Genomic DNA, 19,934 nt, shown 5'->3' with positions numbered 1-19,934 from the left:
TTAAGAATATAGAAACATGATAATCAAACATTAAAATAAAAAATTTTTCAAGACCTATTTCCCATCTCAGTCTATCAGGGATCTGGAGTTAGAACTAGCTTTAAATAGCTTCTGTGCCTACATAATAGCCTTCTCTGTGTTTCCACTGTTACTTTATACCTCCTTTATAACTCTTCCTTACCTGACTGACTTTATTAGCAACAGAAAACAGATTAAAGTTGCCTTAGAAACTAACCTAATTAAAAGTTGACTATCAGCTATACTTATCCTATAATTTAATTTCATCTGTTTCTTTGTATATTTGCTTTTACATACAGAATTTACCAACCAGGTATCTCAGGATCCCTAATTTATAAAAGACATGCATAAGAGAAATGATCACATGCGTAAAATCACAACCACAGTAACTGGACCATAGTTACATTAATTAAGAGATGAGGAACTGATGTCCATTAATAAGTGATTACATAAAGGAAGAGAAAACATGGGTTAAGTAACAAAATAACATTAATTTTTTTTTTTTACATAAACACATTAGATATTCTAAGTTCTTCAAAGTATCTGTTTAAAAAACAGGCCAAGGTGAAGGAGAAAAACTTGCAGTTTAAGCTTCCAAATATGCTCCTTGGGGTCCTTTTGCCTTGGATTTTGTTTCCTTTGGAATCTTTCCATTTTGACATTGTGTAAATCTGGCTACTGTAGAAACACCATCCACAAACTTGGTTTTGAAAAGAACGTTTGCATTGTTAAACATACCTTCTTTTAGCGACACCACAATGAACTTAAGGGAAAAGAAAAAAAGCATTAAAAAAAGTTTGCAATATTCTCAAAGAAGTTTAATCCTTTATACTGAGGGCAAAAAGTTTTTAAAAATCATTTTGATTTTGTTATCTCTTTAAACAGTTACGATATTAGGAACCTACATAAATGCTAGCTTTCCATGACTTGGTTTTAGATGTCTCTTAATTTCATCTTGAGTGCTTTCTTACTCAGGTTTACTATTTCATGGGGGTTAAGTGCTTTTTGGTCTTTTATATTTACAGCTGGCATTCATTCACTGTTTTGTTGCTGCCTCTAACAGACCTGGTGAAATATTTTTCCTTGTGATATTTTAATAATATCAAAGAAGGTTTCAAATTCCTACAGCACCTACCACTAGCCCAAATGGAACCTCTATATAATTAAGAAGCACCACTTCAATGTTATCTGCCAAAAAACTGCCATAATACATAAATAAATACTTCTTCTCTGATAATTATGACAAGCAGAGCACCCAGAGTTGTACAATGCGTAACTTACACAACCACATTTGGCAGGCCCAGCACCTACAGTCATAGTACAATAACAACAAACTCCTTAGTTTCAGGAGGCTTTTTTCTACTTTTTTTTTAGCCAGGAGAAATTTCTACCCATCAAATGCCCAATGATTGTCTGATACCTGAGCTGTCTCCAAAATAGTTTTGGGTATGAATCTTTAAGGGAACAGCTAGAAAAAACCAGTATTATAAACCTTAAATCAATTCTAGATTTACTCAGTTAGATTCTCCCTCATACTGTGTTTCTAATGCCTGGCTCTTCCTTTAAAGGAGACTGACCCCCTTTTTCCTTTTACACTTACTAGAACATAAGTTTATTTAAACAGATATATAATGTTTTAATATTCTCCAAGCCTAAGTATATTACTACACTGAGACTTTTTTCTGGTTCTTACCTGAGAATGTGTAAAATGAGTACGCAGCATCTGTCCAATATTCTGGGTGTGAGAAAGATCCAAGGCTGCATCTACCTCATCAAGGATATAAATAGGAGCAGGTTTGAAGAGGAGCATGGACAGTATTAATGACAAAGCCACTAAAGACCTAGGAAAAGGTCAGTGGAAGAAAATCCATGAGAATTTGACTTTACCACTTTATCAAAACACTGAAACAAACCCGTGATGCTGTTACTATGGTGAACAATGCAGATTTATCGGAAAAGATAGTCTTATAAGAAGAAATCTTAAGTGTTAAATCAGCACTTTTGTTGAATTAAAATTTTTCTTTTATTTTAGCTTTCTGTTTTTCTTCCCTTTATAAGCACAGTGTTTAAGACAATTTAAATATTGCCATTTTGTGTTAACTCATGTTAGTTTTAATAGTTTTGTTTTTCCTTCCCAATCACTTATAGAGCCCAGGCAGAAGGTGAGTGAGGGCTATGCATTTATTTAAGATTACAGCTCTTGTCTTGGTAACTATAAGTAGTTTAGATGTCCTCTTTGAAACTATTATGTATGCACCCACATACACACAGACAACATAAGCATAGACACACCATTTGCCAGTAAGTTGCATAAGACTATGGCCATTATCCTAAGTATTTTATAGTGCCAGAAGTTCAAATAATCCTTACATAAAATTTATAGATATACCTACTCAAAAATTCTATAGTGCTATTTTTAGTTCTCTTCCAGCTCACCATTCCTTTTAACTGCAGCTGTTTTCGTTCTAATCTGGCATGAAGAGTCACAATAATCCTGATAATACTTTGTCTTAAGAAATATATTTATAAAAAATCCTTGTTTCTTTTAATACAAAATACTTATAATTACTTAACATTAGAATAAGAATTATAATAATCATTATTCTATAACCGAATACCTCCTGGCTTGTAGCACTAGAATAGCCAATCCCCTTCTTACTGCATTCCAACAGGGGATCAATTAAGAAACAAACACCTAAGTAGAAAAAATATGTGCAAAAGTGGAAGAAAACCAAAATTCTAGAAAAGGAAAGGAATGAAACAGTATAAAAAACAAAGCATAGGAAGACTGATATTTACCTCTCTAGAAGGAAGCTAAGGTCATTTAATCAAGCTAAAATTAATTTTTTTGGCTTTCTTTGTGCCAGATAAAGCATTCACTTTTGAACTTCATCTTTAAAAAAATATATTTCAAAGTAAGAGTTTAACTGTTATGCCGGGCAGTAGTATATCCAAAAATAATTTTATAGCATCTTATTTAGGGAAATAATTTGTAGGACCCCAATAAGAAGAGAAGTAAGTATTTCCTATTTTCCTCAAAACATTTTCTAAGCCTTTGGTAAAATTAGTTTAAGATATTGTGATGTAAACTATAGAATTCAATTTTGATTAACAGGCAGCAGGAGCCATCTTTCAGGAATTTTTTCAACGATGAAAAATAGAAGTACAAATATATTCTCCTCATAAGAGTTCATAAGAAAAATTAATGTTTCAATATTTTTTACATACATAAAAAACAGGACACAGAAAAACAATTCAAGGCTTATAGATTACATATCCTTCAGGAGAAAAAGCAAATACTAAATTAATAACCAATTTCTATTATGTGGAAATTCACAATTTTCTTATAGGAGGTTTTAATTACTTGGGTATCTGCAGGTTTGGTGTTAGGACACATGACCTTTCAGTTTCTATCACTATGCTGACTTTCTGAATCACTATGTAAGACTGGGAGAAACTTCCCCAAATTCTAGATCAACATTTTCTCTGGCACTTCTCATTCCTTTATGTGGATGCAAGGTTCCCTCTGGTATTATTTTCCTTTTGCCTGAGGACTTCCTTTACCCTGTAGTATGGTTCTGCTAGATCAATTTTTTCAGCTTTTGTTTATCTGAAAATGCATTCACATTGCTTTGATTTGAAGAATATTTAGGTTGTAAGTTGACATGTTTTTCTTTCAACACTTTATGGCTGTCCTAGACTTTTGGCTTGTATAGTTTTGACAAGAGTATGAAGTTGCTCTTATCTTTATTCACTGGCATATAATATGCCTGTTTTCCTTTGGCTGCTTTTAAGATTTTTCTCCCAATCAGTGTTTTTTAGCAAATTTATGTGCTATGTCCTGCTTTTTTAAAAAAATTAAGTTTATTCTTTTAACGACAAGTTCTGGTTATCATGCAGGCTAGAGTCCTGTGACACAATCATAGCTCACTACAGACTTGACTTCCTGGGCCCAGCAGATCCTCCTGCCTTAGCCAGTGTTCATCCTACCTCAGGCTCATCCCTGTCATTTCTGAGTATGTTTCTACTGACTGATTTTTCTCTCAGTTAATGTCACATTCTATTGCTTTTTGTCTTATGATTTTTATTAGATGCTGGGCATTGTGATGATTATGTTGTTTTAGTATCTCTGTTTCTTTTATCTTCCTTTAAAGAGCACTGGATAAATAGTTAAGTTTCACCACCAGATAAATAGTTCTGATACACAGTTAAGTTACAAGTAGACCAGCTTGATCCTTTCCAGGTCTGTTGCTAAGTTTCGTAGGCAGAGTCTAGTAACTTTCACTTTCAGGGACCGACAGACCTACTGCCAATGTGTAGTTATCTAGGGCCTCACAGCATTCTAATAATCTCTGTCTTTTTAACTCAGACTACTGAGCTGTTTGGGTTCCTTTCTCTGCATCTGAAATCTGGCAATTGCTACCAGAAAGCAAGCCAGGGTGAACACAGGGCTCAGCACTTCTGCAGCCTCTTTTGGGTATCACAGTCCTGTGCTACTCATTTCCCAATATTTGAAAATAGTTATTTTTCATTTATTTTCTCTATTTTTTTTAGTTTCTTACTCTTACTTATCTTGTCACCTACTATTTAAATCCAATGTTCCAATCAAAATTTTTAGTTCTGCATATTAGGCTCCTTGAATTCTACATGCAAAAGAGCTAAGAAAATCAAAACATAAAAGTGAGAAGGAATAGGGTGATGATTATAATAAAGTAAGAGCAATGAGAAATTATAATATTGCAAAGGGATTACTCACCTCTGACCACCACTAAGTTCAGTTAGGTTTTCTTTCCAGGTATTTCCTAAGGCAACCCTAAACTCCAGACCATCCAACACAGTTTGCCCTTCTGGTGGTGCAAGCATGGCATTAGCACCAGGTAAAAGAGTAGAAAAAATAGACCCAAAGTCCTTGTTCACCTGATTAAAAAAAAAAAAGAAAGAAAATCCACAACTTAACATATCAGAATACTTTCCAAGAAGAATCAGCTGTTGACATATGTACCTGCAATTCAGCAGGTCCATTCTGTTGTGTGTGACTCTAACTCAGAGGCTGGCAAACTATGGCACTTTTAACCAATCTCGCCATGCCCATTCCTTTACAAATTACGTATGGGTGCCTACAAAAGAATGAAGTAGTTGCAACGGAGACTGAGCGGCTAACAAACCAAGTAACATTTACTACCTGGGCCCTTAAAAGACAGTTTACTGAGCCCTGCTTTAATTTCCAAGGGGAACTAGAAGTTACACCTCTAACTCTACTCCAAAGTTTAGATGCTTTTTTAGAACATATTGCAGGAATCCTTAAGACACATACAACTGTAGCATATAGGAGAAGAAAACCAGAGCATTTGGAGAGGCAAACATGAAACTGAAATTCTTTTTGGAATACAATGTTCTCTTATAAAACTTTCCCCCCAGTTACTGATAGGGTAATGTAAGCCTTTACTAGCTAAAGCCTAATTAGAACATGGTGAGGTCCAAGAGGAAAGGAGGTATCAAATTAAAGAACTAGACAGGGATGTCTCCAACAGTGGCTTGCATGTGGATCATGTGAGGACTTTTCTGCTTATTGTGGTGGGGGATGGCATGAAAATTATGCACAGACCTTTCTTTTTGGCTTATCAGCTTTTGCCAGTATTTGTGTATTTAACATGTGGCCTAAAATAACTCTTCTTCCAGTGTGTGACACAGAAGAAAGAAGACTGAACACCCCTGGATGTGTTCAAGTGTTCTTTTCTACATACTTTATTTCCTAACCCAAAAGGTTAAGGTGTTGAGGGCAAAGAACAGGAGTGGGTCTCCCAAGAGAATAGGACACTGTGTGACCTGCCCTTTCTCCCCACAGGAGAAGACTACCCAGGGATTTAGGGCCCACATGCTCACTCGTAATAGTGTGATTTTTGTGCATACACACTTATGTTTGGGAATCTGGCCATCTCTGTTCAAAAACATGATCTTAGTTCTATAGTCAAATTTGAAAGTGTAATACACAGGGTCTAACAGTCATGTTTTCTACGGCAATCTCCAAATTCAAGTGTAGGTATACTGAATTCAAATGTAATTATACTTTGTAATAAATACTTATAACAAGGAAATCTCCTAGACACAGAGGTGCTCCTGAATACAGATTTACTAAGGAACACACATTTTAAAAGCAATTACACACCTGCTAAGTAATATCCTACAAAGAAGAAGTAGGTTCTGGTTTTATCTAGGTTAGATTTCCAGAGTTAGGCAATGGTCATCACAAGATGTAGAGAGAACCACTGTCTTTGGAGGGGATGATGGAAGGTAGGATAAGTTCTTTTTCTTTTCCTGTTAGGTCATGTGGAGGAGAGGCAGGTCAGGACTAAGAGAGTAGAATGCTACTAAACCCTGAATACAGCCATGAACTTTACATGAAAATCTTTCCAAAAGATGAAAAAAGAAACACATCAAGTTAGTGGGCAGAGAAGAAGACTGATATAACAATGCAATAAAACAGAAACTGTGCAAGTATGAAAACAAAAAACAACAGAAAATGCCTATAATAATCTGGCTGTTTTCAGTCAAGTATGCGTGGAGCAGAGGAAGACTATAATGCTGACAGTACCTACCTTATTAGCACGTTATGGGGAATGGATGAGAAAATTAATTTGAAAACAGCAACTGACATAAGAGGAAGAGCAGGGTCAGTTCAAAAAACCGATTCTGATTTGTACTAAATCTAGAAATCACAGTGAAAAAGGGAAACAAAACCTCTTAGATCTAGTGTTAAATGGACATGTCACACAAGAATAATGGGGCCAACTTTTTACATGCATCTTTTTTAAAAAACAGAAACATTACAGGGAAATGAAACACTAAATATAAGTCTAAGCACAGGAAAAACAAGATAACTGAAAGTAATAACTGTGTTGTTATTACTAAAAATAAAGTTCCTGCAGAATCACAAGGAGAAAAAAGAGGCAAGGTTGGAGGGCGCCAGCCCCCACACAACCTGTGAGTATCTCCAGTGTTTGACAGTGACGAAGGAATGAAAAAAATAAAACCAGAAACAGAGTAGAATTTATAGAGTGAGCTTGGTGGTGGGGGAAGAGATAGTGACAGCCCCAAAGTCTGATGTACTTGGGTTTTTTGTTTTTTGGGTTTTTTTTTGGGCCAGGGCTGGGTTTGAACTTGCAACCTCTGGCATATGGTGCCGGCGCCCTACTCCTTTGAGCCACAGGCACCGCCCTTGCACTTGGTTTTTATTACTTCTCTTGATTAGCAAATGGGTTTTTGTACCAACAACAATATATGGCATTTTTGTGGTTTCTCATGTCCTAATTTTCCATTATCCACCTGATTACCCTTTAGCTATTTTCATTACTTTTACTTCTTAAAATACTTGTCAATCACTCACAGGATTATAGAAAATAAAGGAAAAGGGAGCACAGACTTTGGAGCTAGACGTCACCCAGTTAATCTTCTGTGTTTCTCTGGGGCAATTAGTTGATACCCTACTTGTATCAGGAGTGGGGTAAAAAAAAGTTGAATCTTTTTATCTCACACCCACAAGAACTAGTCTTTCTTGCTCAATGAGTCAATTATATGTGCTGCCTTAATTAATTTTAAAATGGCTTTTCTAGCCCTTTCAGGCCCCAGCCAAGCCCTTACAGACCCTTTTGGGGGGTCCTTTTTGGCTTCAACCAGGCCTTTGTAGGCCTTTTTCATGAAGTCGTGTGACGTTCAAGTCAAGTTGTCTCATTAAACCCCCAGTATAGTATGTTCTCTGTGGAGGTTCATGTCCTCTCCCATTATTCTGCATACGTGACCCTGATCACAGAACTTTGTGTATAATCATTTCACTATTTTCATAATCTTAACTTCCCTAATGCTCACCCACATACAAGGTGCCCAGCGGAATCTCAGATGCACAGGTGTGCTAAAGTATCCAACAGCACAGGAACTATGTTTGGAATTTTTTAAGCAAGAGTCTTCTGTGATAGGAAAAATGATAAACATTCACAGAAGAGACTAAGGAATTATCCCAGAGAAGACAGATTATACGAAGCCAGAGAAGTAAAAGAGAATACTAAACTCCCTTTCTTACTGTCCAGTTCCTGAAGAGCTACAAGGTGACTGCATCCAGCAGTAGTCAAGTCTAAAAAGACAAACTGCATTTAGAGTCTGAGGATTTAATTCCAGTGTGATCAAGTGCCTCATTCAAACTATTGCAACTATTTCAAATTTTTTATAAATTCAATGACCATGTTTTTTTTTCATCCTTGCCTCCTCATAAAAGATGTACCTTTTGCCAGGCAATATTTAGGGCTTGGTTTTTCTTCTGGTCAAGGTCCTCTATAGTTGTAAGAATTTTAGCTTTGTCATTTTCAACAATTCTCTTTTTCTTCATCAAGTCATTGTACTGTGAGATAAAAAGCAGTTAATTAGGAAAATATAAAATTTCTTCTATGTTTTAAAATTCAGGAATAAAGAGGTTTTACTCTTTTAATATGTAATACATGCTATCCTATTTACCAAAAAGATACAATGTACTAAAATCAAATTATGAGTAAAATCATCCACATGTACATGATAAACTTCCATTACTAGAATTGAGAATTTATAGTACAGACCCTTAAAACATTTTGATTTCACAATATTCCCTTATCTCTCAGGCAACCAAGGCCAAAAAAGGATCAAATACAAACTCAAGTAAAAGTAGCTCTGAATGTTCTCTTAAATGTCAGTTGTGGCAGTAAAATGCATACAATTTCAATTCTTTACTGTGATGTATGGGTACTACATAAGTTGGGCCTTTTATCCCTTTCCTTCATGGAGTCAGACTCCTCCCCTGTTCTGGTCACAAAGTCTTTTCAGTTGTTTGAACATTAATTAACTCATTATGGTTTTACAGCCACTGCACTGTTCTCTCTTCCTGGAATGCTCTTTCTCCACACCAACACAACTAGTCCCTCAAATTCCAGTTTACACATTTATCTCTTCAGAGTAGCCTTTCTGTAGAGGAAGAATTATACTGTGAATGGCTATGGACCTTTCTAAAACTCTCCTAACTCACTTCTCTTCAAAGCCTCCCAATTTAAGGAGGCTTCATAATTTCCCTTAACAACTCCAGCCAGTCCTGCTGTCTGTCCTGCTGTCCCTCTCCTTTATCACCAAGCTCCCCAAACCTTTTCTCTGTATCTTTATTCTTTTACAAGTCCATGTGATTTCTTATGCAGAGACACACGAAACATGCAAACAAAACAAAAGGCCATCTGATGATCAACAATAGAGCCTTCTCTTGTAAGAACCTGCCATTGATAAATGTTTTGAAAAAAAAAAAGACTGAATTCTTATTATGTAATAAAAGTAAACAAGTAAAAGTGAAACGCATTTCACCACTTTCTATAACTCAAATTCGGAGCAAAGATTTCCTTCCACAAATATAGAACATACTACAAAACTTTAATGTGAAAGTGAAAAACCAGAGGGAGTGTTTTAGAGAACAATCACAACACCTACATTATTCACTTGTTTGATATCTAATATAATTTAGATTCTTGGTGCATAGTAACATCAGTAATAGTTTTTAAAATTTCTTGAAATTAATTGCACTCATGGCATTATCTATCTTGTAGTTTTCTTTTTAATTCTACTTTAAGTCTAATATACAAATTCAAACAGAATTAAAGGAGGTCCAGAACATTAATATAAAATTATTAAGATTGTATTTTTCTATGGGGCCATCATGGAAGGGACTGCTTCCTTCACTAGGTTTTTCTAGTGACAAGGCCTCCCAAGTTCATTACTAGATGACATACAATTCCCTTCTCGGATCTTAGACGATGTCAGGGTATGGGAGACTGATAGTTTATCTAGCAATTGAGAGCATTAAAACCATAAGATGCTGCTGGATTTACAGATTAGTGAAACAGTGGTTGTGTACAGAAGGATTCTAGTCATTGCTGACGTAATGGTTTCTGTATACACTAGAGTCAAAGGGAAGACAGCAGTTATGAAGTGGCTGCTGAGAAAGTGGATAGCAGCATATGCTATTTTCCAAAGCTTTTCAGGGCAAGTGAAAGGAATAACAGAAATACGGAGAACTGACAGGATCCAAAGTGCTGTTGTTTATTTATGTCAAGAATAAGAAAAGAGTAAAACATGTTAATGGCATAGCAAAATCCAGTAGAAAACTCATTAATAGTATATAATAGAATATAGAAATTGATGATGCGAAAAGAATGAAATAAAAAAATGAAGAAAAGGGAGAAAAAGGAAAGCAGAAAGTAAACAAGTATCAAGGACATCTAGCAAAAAGTTAACTCTAATAATTGCATCAGAAATCATAGAGCACTGTGAATGCCAGTCAGGGTGAACGGGGCCAGTTGTTCACAGGAAAGTGACTTACTCGCTCTTCAGCTTCTGTCAGTACATTCATAGCTCTCATATTGACATTTCTTCCCAACTTCTCCTTCATTTCCTGCAACTTCTGAAGTCTCTGACCAGCTTCTTTTGGGTTGTTAGTTTTGAAATCATAGGCAGTATTGGGTTGGCCAAAGAGGTGTCTCTCTGCATTAATCCAGTCATAATCTTTCAACATTTTGGACACCTAGTCACATATAAAAATAAAAAGAGCTATGATTGTTCACAAACTAACATTGATAAATCAGTTTCATAAATACTTACTAATTTTAATTCAAATACTAGGAGAGAATCTCTTAATGACTCTTCAACAAAATGAGGTTCACTACTGACAGGACTAAGGGTAAGTATTTTTACTTGGAGCACAGACTACAGAAACCAGAGAGTGGAGAGCAAAACATCGTCCTATTACTGAAGCATCAGAAGAGAGCTAACTTAAAGAGACATTTCTACAGGGTATTTGTAAAACATTTCCGTTAGAATGAAATGTAAGTCAGATGGGGCTCCTTCAGATTCTACCAAATTCTATCTATTGCTTCAAAAAGCAACTGGTGAGAAGTCAAAATTCTTATACTTAAGTTACAGATTTGGCAAAATGGGAACCTAATCCAGACTGGTATCTAATAATTATCTCTAAGAATTATAACATAACAAAACAAACTGCTCTAAACATTATCTCTCTCTCTGCTCCCACTCACTCTGACAGTGACACAATTTAATACTTCTTCATATAACTGATTATAAAATTCAAATTATAATGCTTAAAGAAGACTTTCTTCTACTAGAATTATTTAAGGTTCATTATAACTGGTAGACTCTAATCCTTGTCAATTTGTTTATTCTTTTTGAGTCCAGGGGTATGGTCCCACCTCTAGGCCCCCACGTGAAATCCTCATCTGTCCTCTCTCTTAAACTATTAGCAGTAACACTGGCATTGGTAGTGTCTCAGTGAATCCACTGACAGTAAGCTACTAGGCTAATGGGAAATCAATAGCAACAAAATAAAGTCAGAAATTATAATGTAGCCATAAAAAAAGTTCTTTAAACCAAGTTTTGTGGTTTTTTACAGAGTGTGGGAAGACCGTCTTGTATATTCTTCATCTTTCTGTAAAGTTAGTATATTTTTATGATGCTAAAAAGGAATGTGGGCATTCAAAAGGCTAGTTCCAAAAGTTATACACTCATAAGAAAACGCTAAGGATGAACTAACACCACGTGAATGTAGCCTCTCAAACAAGCAATGAAAATCTACAAAAGCAAGGCAGGGAGATACATGAAAAGGAGAAATATTAAGAGTGGCCAAAAGCAGTGGGATAACTTCAAAAATGTAACTGCTTGGCCAAAGCTTTTTCCTTTCTAAAACGTATATACATTTTTGTGGCACCCTCTATATATTTCTGTAAGTTATTTAAACTCAATTTGAAATAAAGTAATGAAAATAAATTATTATTACTAATACACTAGTAATTAGTCCTATCAAGATTTAGGGGTAAAAAATCCCCGTTATTCCCATGGGAGACTACCAGGCATTTGGCAAATATATGTAGGTGGGAACAAATATTTGAAATTAAATTTAAAAATTAAACATGCCATTTGTTGAAAATAAGCATTTTCATTATAATAAATAAGTTCACTCTCGACTGCACTGTTGAGAAGCAGTTAACATGTGAGACGGTAGTTCTGCCATTAATACTGAGCTCGTTCCATCAAGCAGTTTACTAAAATGTTCTAGCAGCCCAGACACAAAAACCTGATTCTAAGGATAACCAGGAACACGAACGTGCCTTTGCAGCGCCATCTTCAGCTTCCCGTCTGTGTTTGCTGATGTTGTGGTCTAATTCCTTAATTTTAAGCTGAGATTCATTGTTCTGCTCCTTGTGCTTTGCCACTTCTGCATATTTAGCTTTAATTACACTGTCTTGGGCTGTTATCACTTCTTTTTGCTTGGTCACCTCTTCTTGAGCTTTACTTACTAACTCCTGAAACAAAAAAAATTACAAGACATTACATAGGTAAGTAAAATATAAATGTCTTTACAATGTCTTTAGTTTACGAAACAATTGTCTGAAAAAAAAAAAAAAAGTTGCCTGAGAAACTTCCAGATAAAAAGGCACTTGATTATAGGCAAATGGTCAACTAACCCTCTACACTTTCTATCACTATTAAAAGGACTAATGAGGCAGTGCCTGTAGCTCAGTGGGTAGGGTGCCAGCCAAATACATGGGGTTGGTGGGTTCAAACCCAACCCAGGCCAGCTAAACAACAATTGACAACAGCATCAAAAAAACAGCCGGGTGTTGTGGCGGGCACCTGTAATCCCAGGTACTTGGGAGGCTGAGGCAAGAGAATCACCTAAGCCTAAGAGTTTGAGATTGCTGCGAGTTGTGATGCCACAGCACTCTACTGAGGTGTAGTGAGACTCTGTCTCAAAAAAAAAAAAAGACTAATGAATTACTACTAGAAAAAAGGGGTTGAAATACAATGGTCATGCTGAAAATAAGAGTTTCTACTAAATGCAGCTTTCGATGAGATCAACATTGTTGACAGGAAGAGGAACCACTGAAAATTGACTTATGAGATTGCTCAGAAAAGTGACAAATCTGGATCAGGAATCACTATTTTTGCCTCATGCTAATATCATGACAAGAATAAAAAGATTAAGAACACTAAAGTCAAACATCTTACACTAACATTTCATAAGTTAGCATTTTCAGTTTCTCCAATTTGATAAAGAAATCTTACCTTATTTTTAGCCACTTCAGCTGCCATCACTTCAATCTGACCTTCATAGGATTTGATAGCTTCATTTACAGCTTCAAGCTGTTGTTTATTGGATGCATGCTCTCTCTTGAGCTCTTCAAGCTCCAGTGTGATAGCTTCGACTTCCTATAAAAAACATAGTATTGCGGCATTCACGCAGGTTATAAACTACTAAAAAATAAACACAGAGTAACTAAATTCATAATACTCTCATGCAACAGCTTAGTTACCACTCCACTACCAAAAGTACATGTTACTCTTCTCCGGAAGAAGGGGAAAGAAGTTTATTTTCCTATTTTAAAAAGAAAAAATGATGATAAATGTATATATAATTTTGTTTGTTTGTTTGTTTTTAAGAGACAGGAGTGTCACTTTATTGCCCTCGGTAGAGTGCTACAGTGTCACAGCTCACAGCAATCTCCAACTCCTGGGCTTAAGTGATTCTCTAGCCTCAGCCTCCTGAGTAGCTGGGACTACAGGCACCCACCACAACGGCCAGCTATTTTTTTGTTGAACCCGCCATTTTTATGGGTTCAAAGATCTCTGCATAAATTATTTCCTTTATTCTTTTGTTTCTATAGGGAAAATATAAAATTCCATGTAACAGATGAATTGGTATAGATAACAGTTTCTTTAAATAAAATTATTCAATGCGCAAAAAAGTTGAAGTTTCTCAATTTTCTTCTTTCTCATTGTAAGTTAATTAGAAAATACTTTATGCAGCTATTTAATGATAGAATGTTAAGGCAACTTAAAAAAAAACAGGAAGAAAATATATTTAGTGGAATTGCAAAGAATAGCAACTAAGAGCATAGCCTTTAGAGACAAACCCTGTTTTCAAATTCCAGATTTGATACTATCTTTATATATCTAATAAGATATATTAAGGTATCACCAATCTACAACTGACTAGCTCTTATAGTCATAGGGGGTTACCAAATAGAAACATCGACTTGTTGAACCTGTTATATGAAAACTCCATAATATTATATAATCCACTCCTGATGGAAAGTTGTCCAGTCCTGAGGAACACATTCATTTACCAAAAGGCAACTTTGCTCTTTCCCTAAAATTAGCAAGCCAGTATATCTCATACTCACAATGATGTGACAATTATAGGGCTTTCAGAGAAATATACAAATTGAGTATCCCTTATCAAAAATAGTTGGGAATAGAACTATTTTGGATTTTCAAGATTTTAGGATTTTGAAACATTTACATTATAATGACTGGATGAGCATCTCAAATTCAAACCAATGAGCATTTCTTTTGAGTGTCATGTTAATGCTCAAAAAGTTTTAGATTTTGCAGCATTTTGAATTTGAGAGACTCATCCTATAAATTTGATTTGTAAGATGCATAATTTGTTAAAGAACATAGCTCACATTTAGATTCTGGGATCAATTCTGATGAATAAGGCCAATCAATGAGGCTCTGCCTTAGGCTCTATGTTGACTTTAAAAGAGTGGTTCCAATTCAAGAAAGGGTATTACCTGTTGTTTTTCTTTCATTTTCTTACTAGATGCATCTGCCTTTGTTTTGGCACAATCCAGTTTTTTCTGAGCATCTTTCAGCTCTCTCTCTCTTTCAGCTTCTGCATTTTTCATTTTATTCTCCAATACTTCATATTTTTCTTCTGCTTTTTTTTGAATTTCCTTAGTATTTTTTAAAGTCTCCTCGCTTTCCTCTAGATCATAAAGTGGGCAAATGTGGCTAAATTAACAGTTATAGATAAGGACTTAGAGTCATACTTGAATTACCTAAGATCTATAAAGAATAATTTCTATTAATATAAAAGTGAATAATATAAACTTTATCCTTCTCTCAAAACGTTTTGAAGCAACATATTAAAAAGATCACACCTGGCATTCTTAACATACCTATGTTCTTTCTAAAATCATAACTGACAGTATAACCATGGTATTTTTTCTTAATCTTAATTGCCAGAAAGCTTAAAGTCAATTTCACAAACAAGCTTATTTTACATTCTTTGTTCTTTACACATATTCAAGAAATCTCTCATTAAAGTAAGTCAATAATGTGAGAACATGTCTCGTATAAAGAAAAAATCATTACCCCCAAATTTATGAAAGAAATGAAAGAGCAAAACAGATTAAACATGTTGTAGTCACAAATGACACACATTGTGAGTTTGAGGACCTAGTTAGAAGTAATCACTTTCCCAAATTACTTTTTGCTGTAGAATTAAAATATAAGTAGGGAAAAAGGTACATAAATATTGTCCTAAGGAAAGACAAAACAAAAACTACTATACAGAATTAAACCTGAGGAAAGAAAAAATTATTAGATAGCTTCTTAAAATTAGGGAGATAGCAATAAAGTAGATTACATTAAACATTAAAAATTTTTGTGTGACAAAAAAACTAAGAACAAAAAATTAAAAGACAAGCACACAAATCCAAAAAGTTATTTTGCAATGCATATTGCATTATAAGATCTGTAAGATCTTAGTAAGAAGATCTGTAAGATCTGTAAGATCCTGTAAGAATTTGGAACTCACAACTATGAGAACAGGAAAGGGAAAAAAAAAAAAAAAAACAAGAATAACACATGGCAAAGAAATAAGTAGAAAATTCACGGAAGTACAAACTCAAAAATCCAATGAACACATAAGAAAGACCACAAATTTTACTAACATTCAGGGAAATGCAAATTAAAATGCTAATCCACTATCTCTTCACAACCAACAGACTGGAGATTTAAAGTCTAGAAAGAAAAAATTTGGAAAATTGAAAATTTTCATGTGCCATGGGTAGAAATGAATATTGGTAAAAAAAAAAAAAAAGACAAAACTCTGGTGATCCATAATAAAAATGAAGATGACCCGATATCCTTAGACCCATAAATCCCAGACTTGGATCTGCCCTAAAGCAGTACTGTGCTAAGAAGAGTCATCTAAACACCTAAAGTGAGGTAAAAGGTATTCATAGAAACAGAAATCACACACAGAATGTTTCATCTTACCAATGGTTTTTTTAAGGGCATCTAATTCTTCTTGTTGCTTATGATATGAGCTTTGTTGGAGCTTGGTTTGTAACAAATCTGCCTCCTCAGTTTTCATCTCCCACTGTTGTTTTAGTTTGCGATACCTTACAAAAAGAGAAGTATATAATAAGTGCCTGTAATTTTTCTGGTGTTTGACACATAATTCAAACTTCAGGCTCTTACATAAAGTTATATACAATAAAAACAATGTAAGATGCTACGTGTTACAAGAATAGTTTGATGCTGTTTAATTTCCTAAGGCATCAATTACTAAAAATTCAAAATTCTGATTTGGTCACTGAAGGTAACAGCTCTAAACAACCAAAATCAATAATAACTATTTATGAAAACAGTTACATTTAGAAAACACTAAAAATAATTCTAAGTTTCCTTAAAATAATCCCTTCTGCTAAACTATGTAAAATTAAAAAAACTTGAAAAACAACTACTTACTATAAAAATAAATTACAATAATTATACAAAATTTAAAAAATTGAGCTACTTATTAATACCCAATTTCAAATGTTACTTTCGGTAATGAGATTGACAGCTTAGGAAGACTTAATATTGAACTAAATCATCTGCAAAACACTGTCTTGAAATCCTTGTAATTCTATCCCACTCATAGCTGTTGAGACATTTCTTTGAAAAGTACGTAGCTAATTCAGCTACAGTGAAATTTCAAGTTAATATAAATTCACAAAGCACTTTGTCACTAGAAATCAATGAGGTTTGGGGGGAAAAAATGACAAAATTCATAAAATATAATAAATGCTACTTTGAGTATTACTGCCTAAAACTGTGCTTGATAGTATAAAGCAGTAATTTTGAGTTCAAGATATTTAAAAATGTGAACGGTAGAAATTCTGCAGGAAAAAAGAGATAGCATACACATTATTTTCCTAATATGGAGTGCAATAATGACTTTACCTGATCCTTCTGCTCTCACATTTTTAAAAATCTATTTCTCTTCCTTCACCTCAGTGCCACGATTAGCCAACAAACCCACTCTGCAGAATAAATGATCTAATGCTAAAACTAGTGGCCACTACTCTAGCAAGATGATACTTTTATAGCTAAAGCCAAACCTAGCTATAAATGCATCATCTTGCTAGAGTTTTTAGATATCACAGGAAAGTTTTACTGTAAACTTCTAAGAATTAAAGGCTACTCAATGGTTAATTTATACTAATAAAGGAAAATGTAAGCTTTGCATGTTATGTGATATTTGAAAGTGAGCATTTTCATACATTTTATGTCTTTGAATGGCCACTTTGACTGATTATGAAAATCTTTTACATATACGGTCTCCCAAAAGTCTTGGTGCTATTTACTTTTGGAAGTTGAATTCTAAAAACTGACCGTCCCCCCAAATCATTTCAAAATTTATTTAGACTTTTTATACTTGATTCAGTATTGTGAATTCTAAATAAAATTTTTATCAGTTCCTATTTGCCATCCTAAGAGGGACTAGAAAAAATTACAGTTAGACTTTCAAATAATGCACATTTTAAAACTGTAGTACTCCATAAGCTTTTAAAGCAAGTGGGGTCTCTCCTCCCAGATAACCATAGGGTCACTCACATCTTCCCAGTGTTTACTGCATAGCATGTTCTCAGGCTTTTCTTGACTGCTCTAAAATTTCAACATGTCCTGCCCTAGATATTTCATATCTCCTTTCCTGATTTACTTTTTTCTTTTCAGAACTATTCTAACAAATGTTCTACCAATTTATGTTTATTATCTATTTCCCCAACTATATGAGAACTGGATAAAGGCAGAGATACTATCTGTTTGATTCACTGTCACCCCCAGCTCCTAGAGAAGTAATTAGTAGCACATTAGAGGCATTCGATGAATATTTATTAAGTAATGTTGAGTGAGGGAAAAAAATTTGCCTTAAGTAGCAGAACCCCAATTTTGAAAACTTAAAATATGCATATGTTTCTATTATACAGAAACAGAAGTAGTGACAAAAAAGTATACAAACAAAACTATAACTACACCCACATAGAAGAAACTCTGTAAGGAAATAAACAGTACAGACAATTGATCAATGCTATACTGTGTCATATAATTTCTAATCAAAAAATATCCTCTGGTATCCAGAGTCCAGAGAATCTAAAAATCGCCCACCGATGCCAATAGAATGTTAGTATGTACCGCAATTAAGAGTAAAATATCTGACTGAATTGTTTTCCTTTTGATTAAAAACGATTTCATTAGTTTCTTATAACAGACATTACTCTTATCAGAAAAAAGTGAATAATGTAAGTTATCAACTCATAATCTATTCAAATATTTTAAATAAAACCAAGGATACTACATTAAAAAAAGTCAGAAGTTATATTTCTTTACATGAAAGTAAATGCTCTGTCATTATCTACCATGGGAATCTTCAATCAAAAAAATGTAGCTTAATCCAAAAGAAGTCTTACTTTTCGGCAGTGTTTTTAAGACCTGCTAATTCCTCCTCTAAAGCCTGTAGATCATTCTCTTTGATTCTTAGCTCATCTTGAACAGCTTTGAGTTCTTGAAATTTAGTTAAAATAGAAGCCGCCTGGGATCGAGCACCTGATAGAGGCAAATTGAAACAAGGCTTGCACGTTAAGTTACCACATACACATTAAACAATAAAAAGTCAAATGATTCAATAGCAAATCTCACAGTAAGCTTATGAAACTACAGAATTCATTATATCCTTGACCTTTATGACATACAGAATTGATAAGTAATACATCTGCTGTATTTGCCATGTAGAATAAGAACCTATGTTTTTGGCCCAAACTTGCAGGAACAAACTCTTTACTTTTAATTTTTTAATTCAAATTGTTATTTGTTTATATTTATTTGTTTTTTGTATTATAAAGGAATTATTGCATTTGTTTTTTAACATACTATAGTACATGAAATTTTATGTAACAAATAATTACAAAACACAAGAACTGATACAAAGGACAAGAAACTTTATGTACTGGTAACAAATTTATCATATATACACATCATAGAAGGCCAGGAACTCTTCACCACTATTAATATAAGAAGTACCAAGCTGGACACAGTGGCTCATGTCTGTAATCCTGGCCCTCTGGGAGGCCGAGGCAGGTGGACTGCTTGAGCTCAAGGAGTTCAAGACCAGCCTGAGCAAGGGCAAAAATTCTCTTAAACAAACAAACAAAACAAAAAATAGCTGGGCGTTTTGGCCAGTGCATGTCCCAGCTACTAGAGAGGCTGAGGCACTCTACCAAGGGCGTCAAAGTGAGACTCGGTCTCATAAAAGAAGTCCACCTTCTTCAATTTTTATCATCTATTACCAGCGTCTTCTGAAGAGTCACTTTCCTCAACTCAGTGAATTTCACCATCCTCAGTTCCATCTATACCACTTCATTTTTGACACAGTTCCACAAACTTAGGAGCCATTTGCAAACCTGGGTGATGTGCACTTTCATGTTACTGCCTGTAGATGTTAAATCATTACCAGCTGACTAAACCCATGATGTCCACTGTATCTTCATTAGGGCTTTCAAGGGCTTGTTTACTGACACATCTAGAAGTTGCAGGTGGCTGGTCAGCCTACCGCCACGTATCACAGCAAGTTGGGTTTTGAAGTCCACTGTGACTGCTTTTGCACTTTGCATAACATGGCCTTTGAAATGATCAAAAATAAGCAGAGCTGTTTCTTTAAGTAATCCTCCAGGCCTTCATTAAACCAGATTTTCCTGCCTTCATCATTTATCCATCCTTTTTCATGAACAGGG

The 19,934-nt window shown here is 34.7% G+C and overlaps 1 protein-coding gene across 2 annotated transcripts in view; it reads right to left on the bottom strand.

Moving 5' to 3' along the window:
- Positions 1 to 253: 253 nt before the first annotated feature.
- SMC2 (structural maintenance of chromosomes 2) overlaps positions 254 to 19,934 on the bottom strand; it is a 42,381-nt gene continuing 22,700 nt past the window's right edge. For both annotated transcript variants that reach the window (XM_003785186.3, XM_023510596.1), the window contains exons 16-25: positions 18,615 to 18,750; positions 16,156 to 16,280; positions 14,664 to 14,857; positions 13,153 to 13,296; positions 12,195 to 12,389; positions 10,397 to 10,597; positions 8,291 to 8,407; positions 4,775 to 4,935; positions 1,712 to 1,859; positions 254 to 781 (exon numbers count right to left, since the gene is read on the bottom strand). In XM_003785186.3, coding sequence (XP_003785234.1) covers positions 605 to 781; positions 1,712 to 1,859; positions 4,775 to 4,935; positions 8,291 to 8,407; positions 10,397 to 10,597; positions 12,195 to 12,389; positions 13,153 to 13,296; positions 14,664 to 14,857; positions 16,156 to 16,280; positions 18,615 to 18,750 — 1,598 coding nt within the window. In that variant the 3' untranslated portion in view covers positions 254 to 604. The remainder of the gene's footprint in view (positions 782 to 1,711; positions 1,860 to 4,774; positions 4,936 to 8,290; positions 8,408 to 10,396; positions 10,598 to 12,194; positions 12,390 to 13,152; positions 13,297 to 14,663; positions 14,858 to 16,155; positions 16,281 to 18,614; positions 18,751 to 19,934) is intronic.

The sequence above is a fragment of the Otolemur garnettii genome, unplaced genomic scaffold, assembly GCF_000181295.1.
Source record: "Otolemur garnettii isolate 467f Iridium unplaced genomic scaffold, OtoGar3 scaffold00014, whole genome shotgun sequence".
Lineage (NCBI taxonomy): Eukaryota > Metazoa > Chordata > Mammalia > Primates > Galagidae > Otolemur > Otolemur garnettii.
This window is presented reverse-complemented; position numbering and strand designations above follow the sequence as displayed.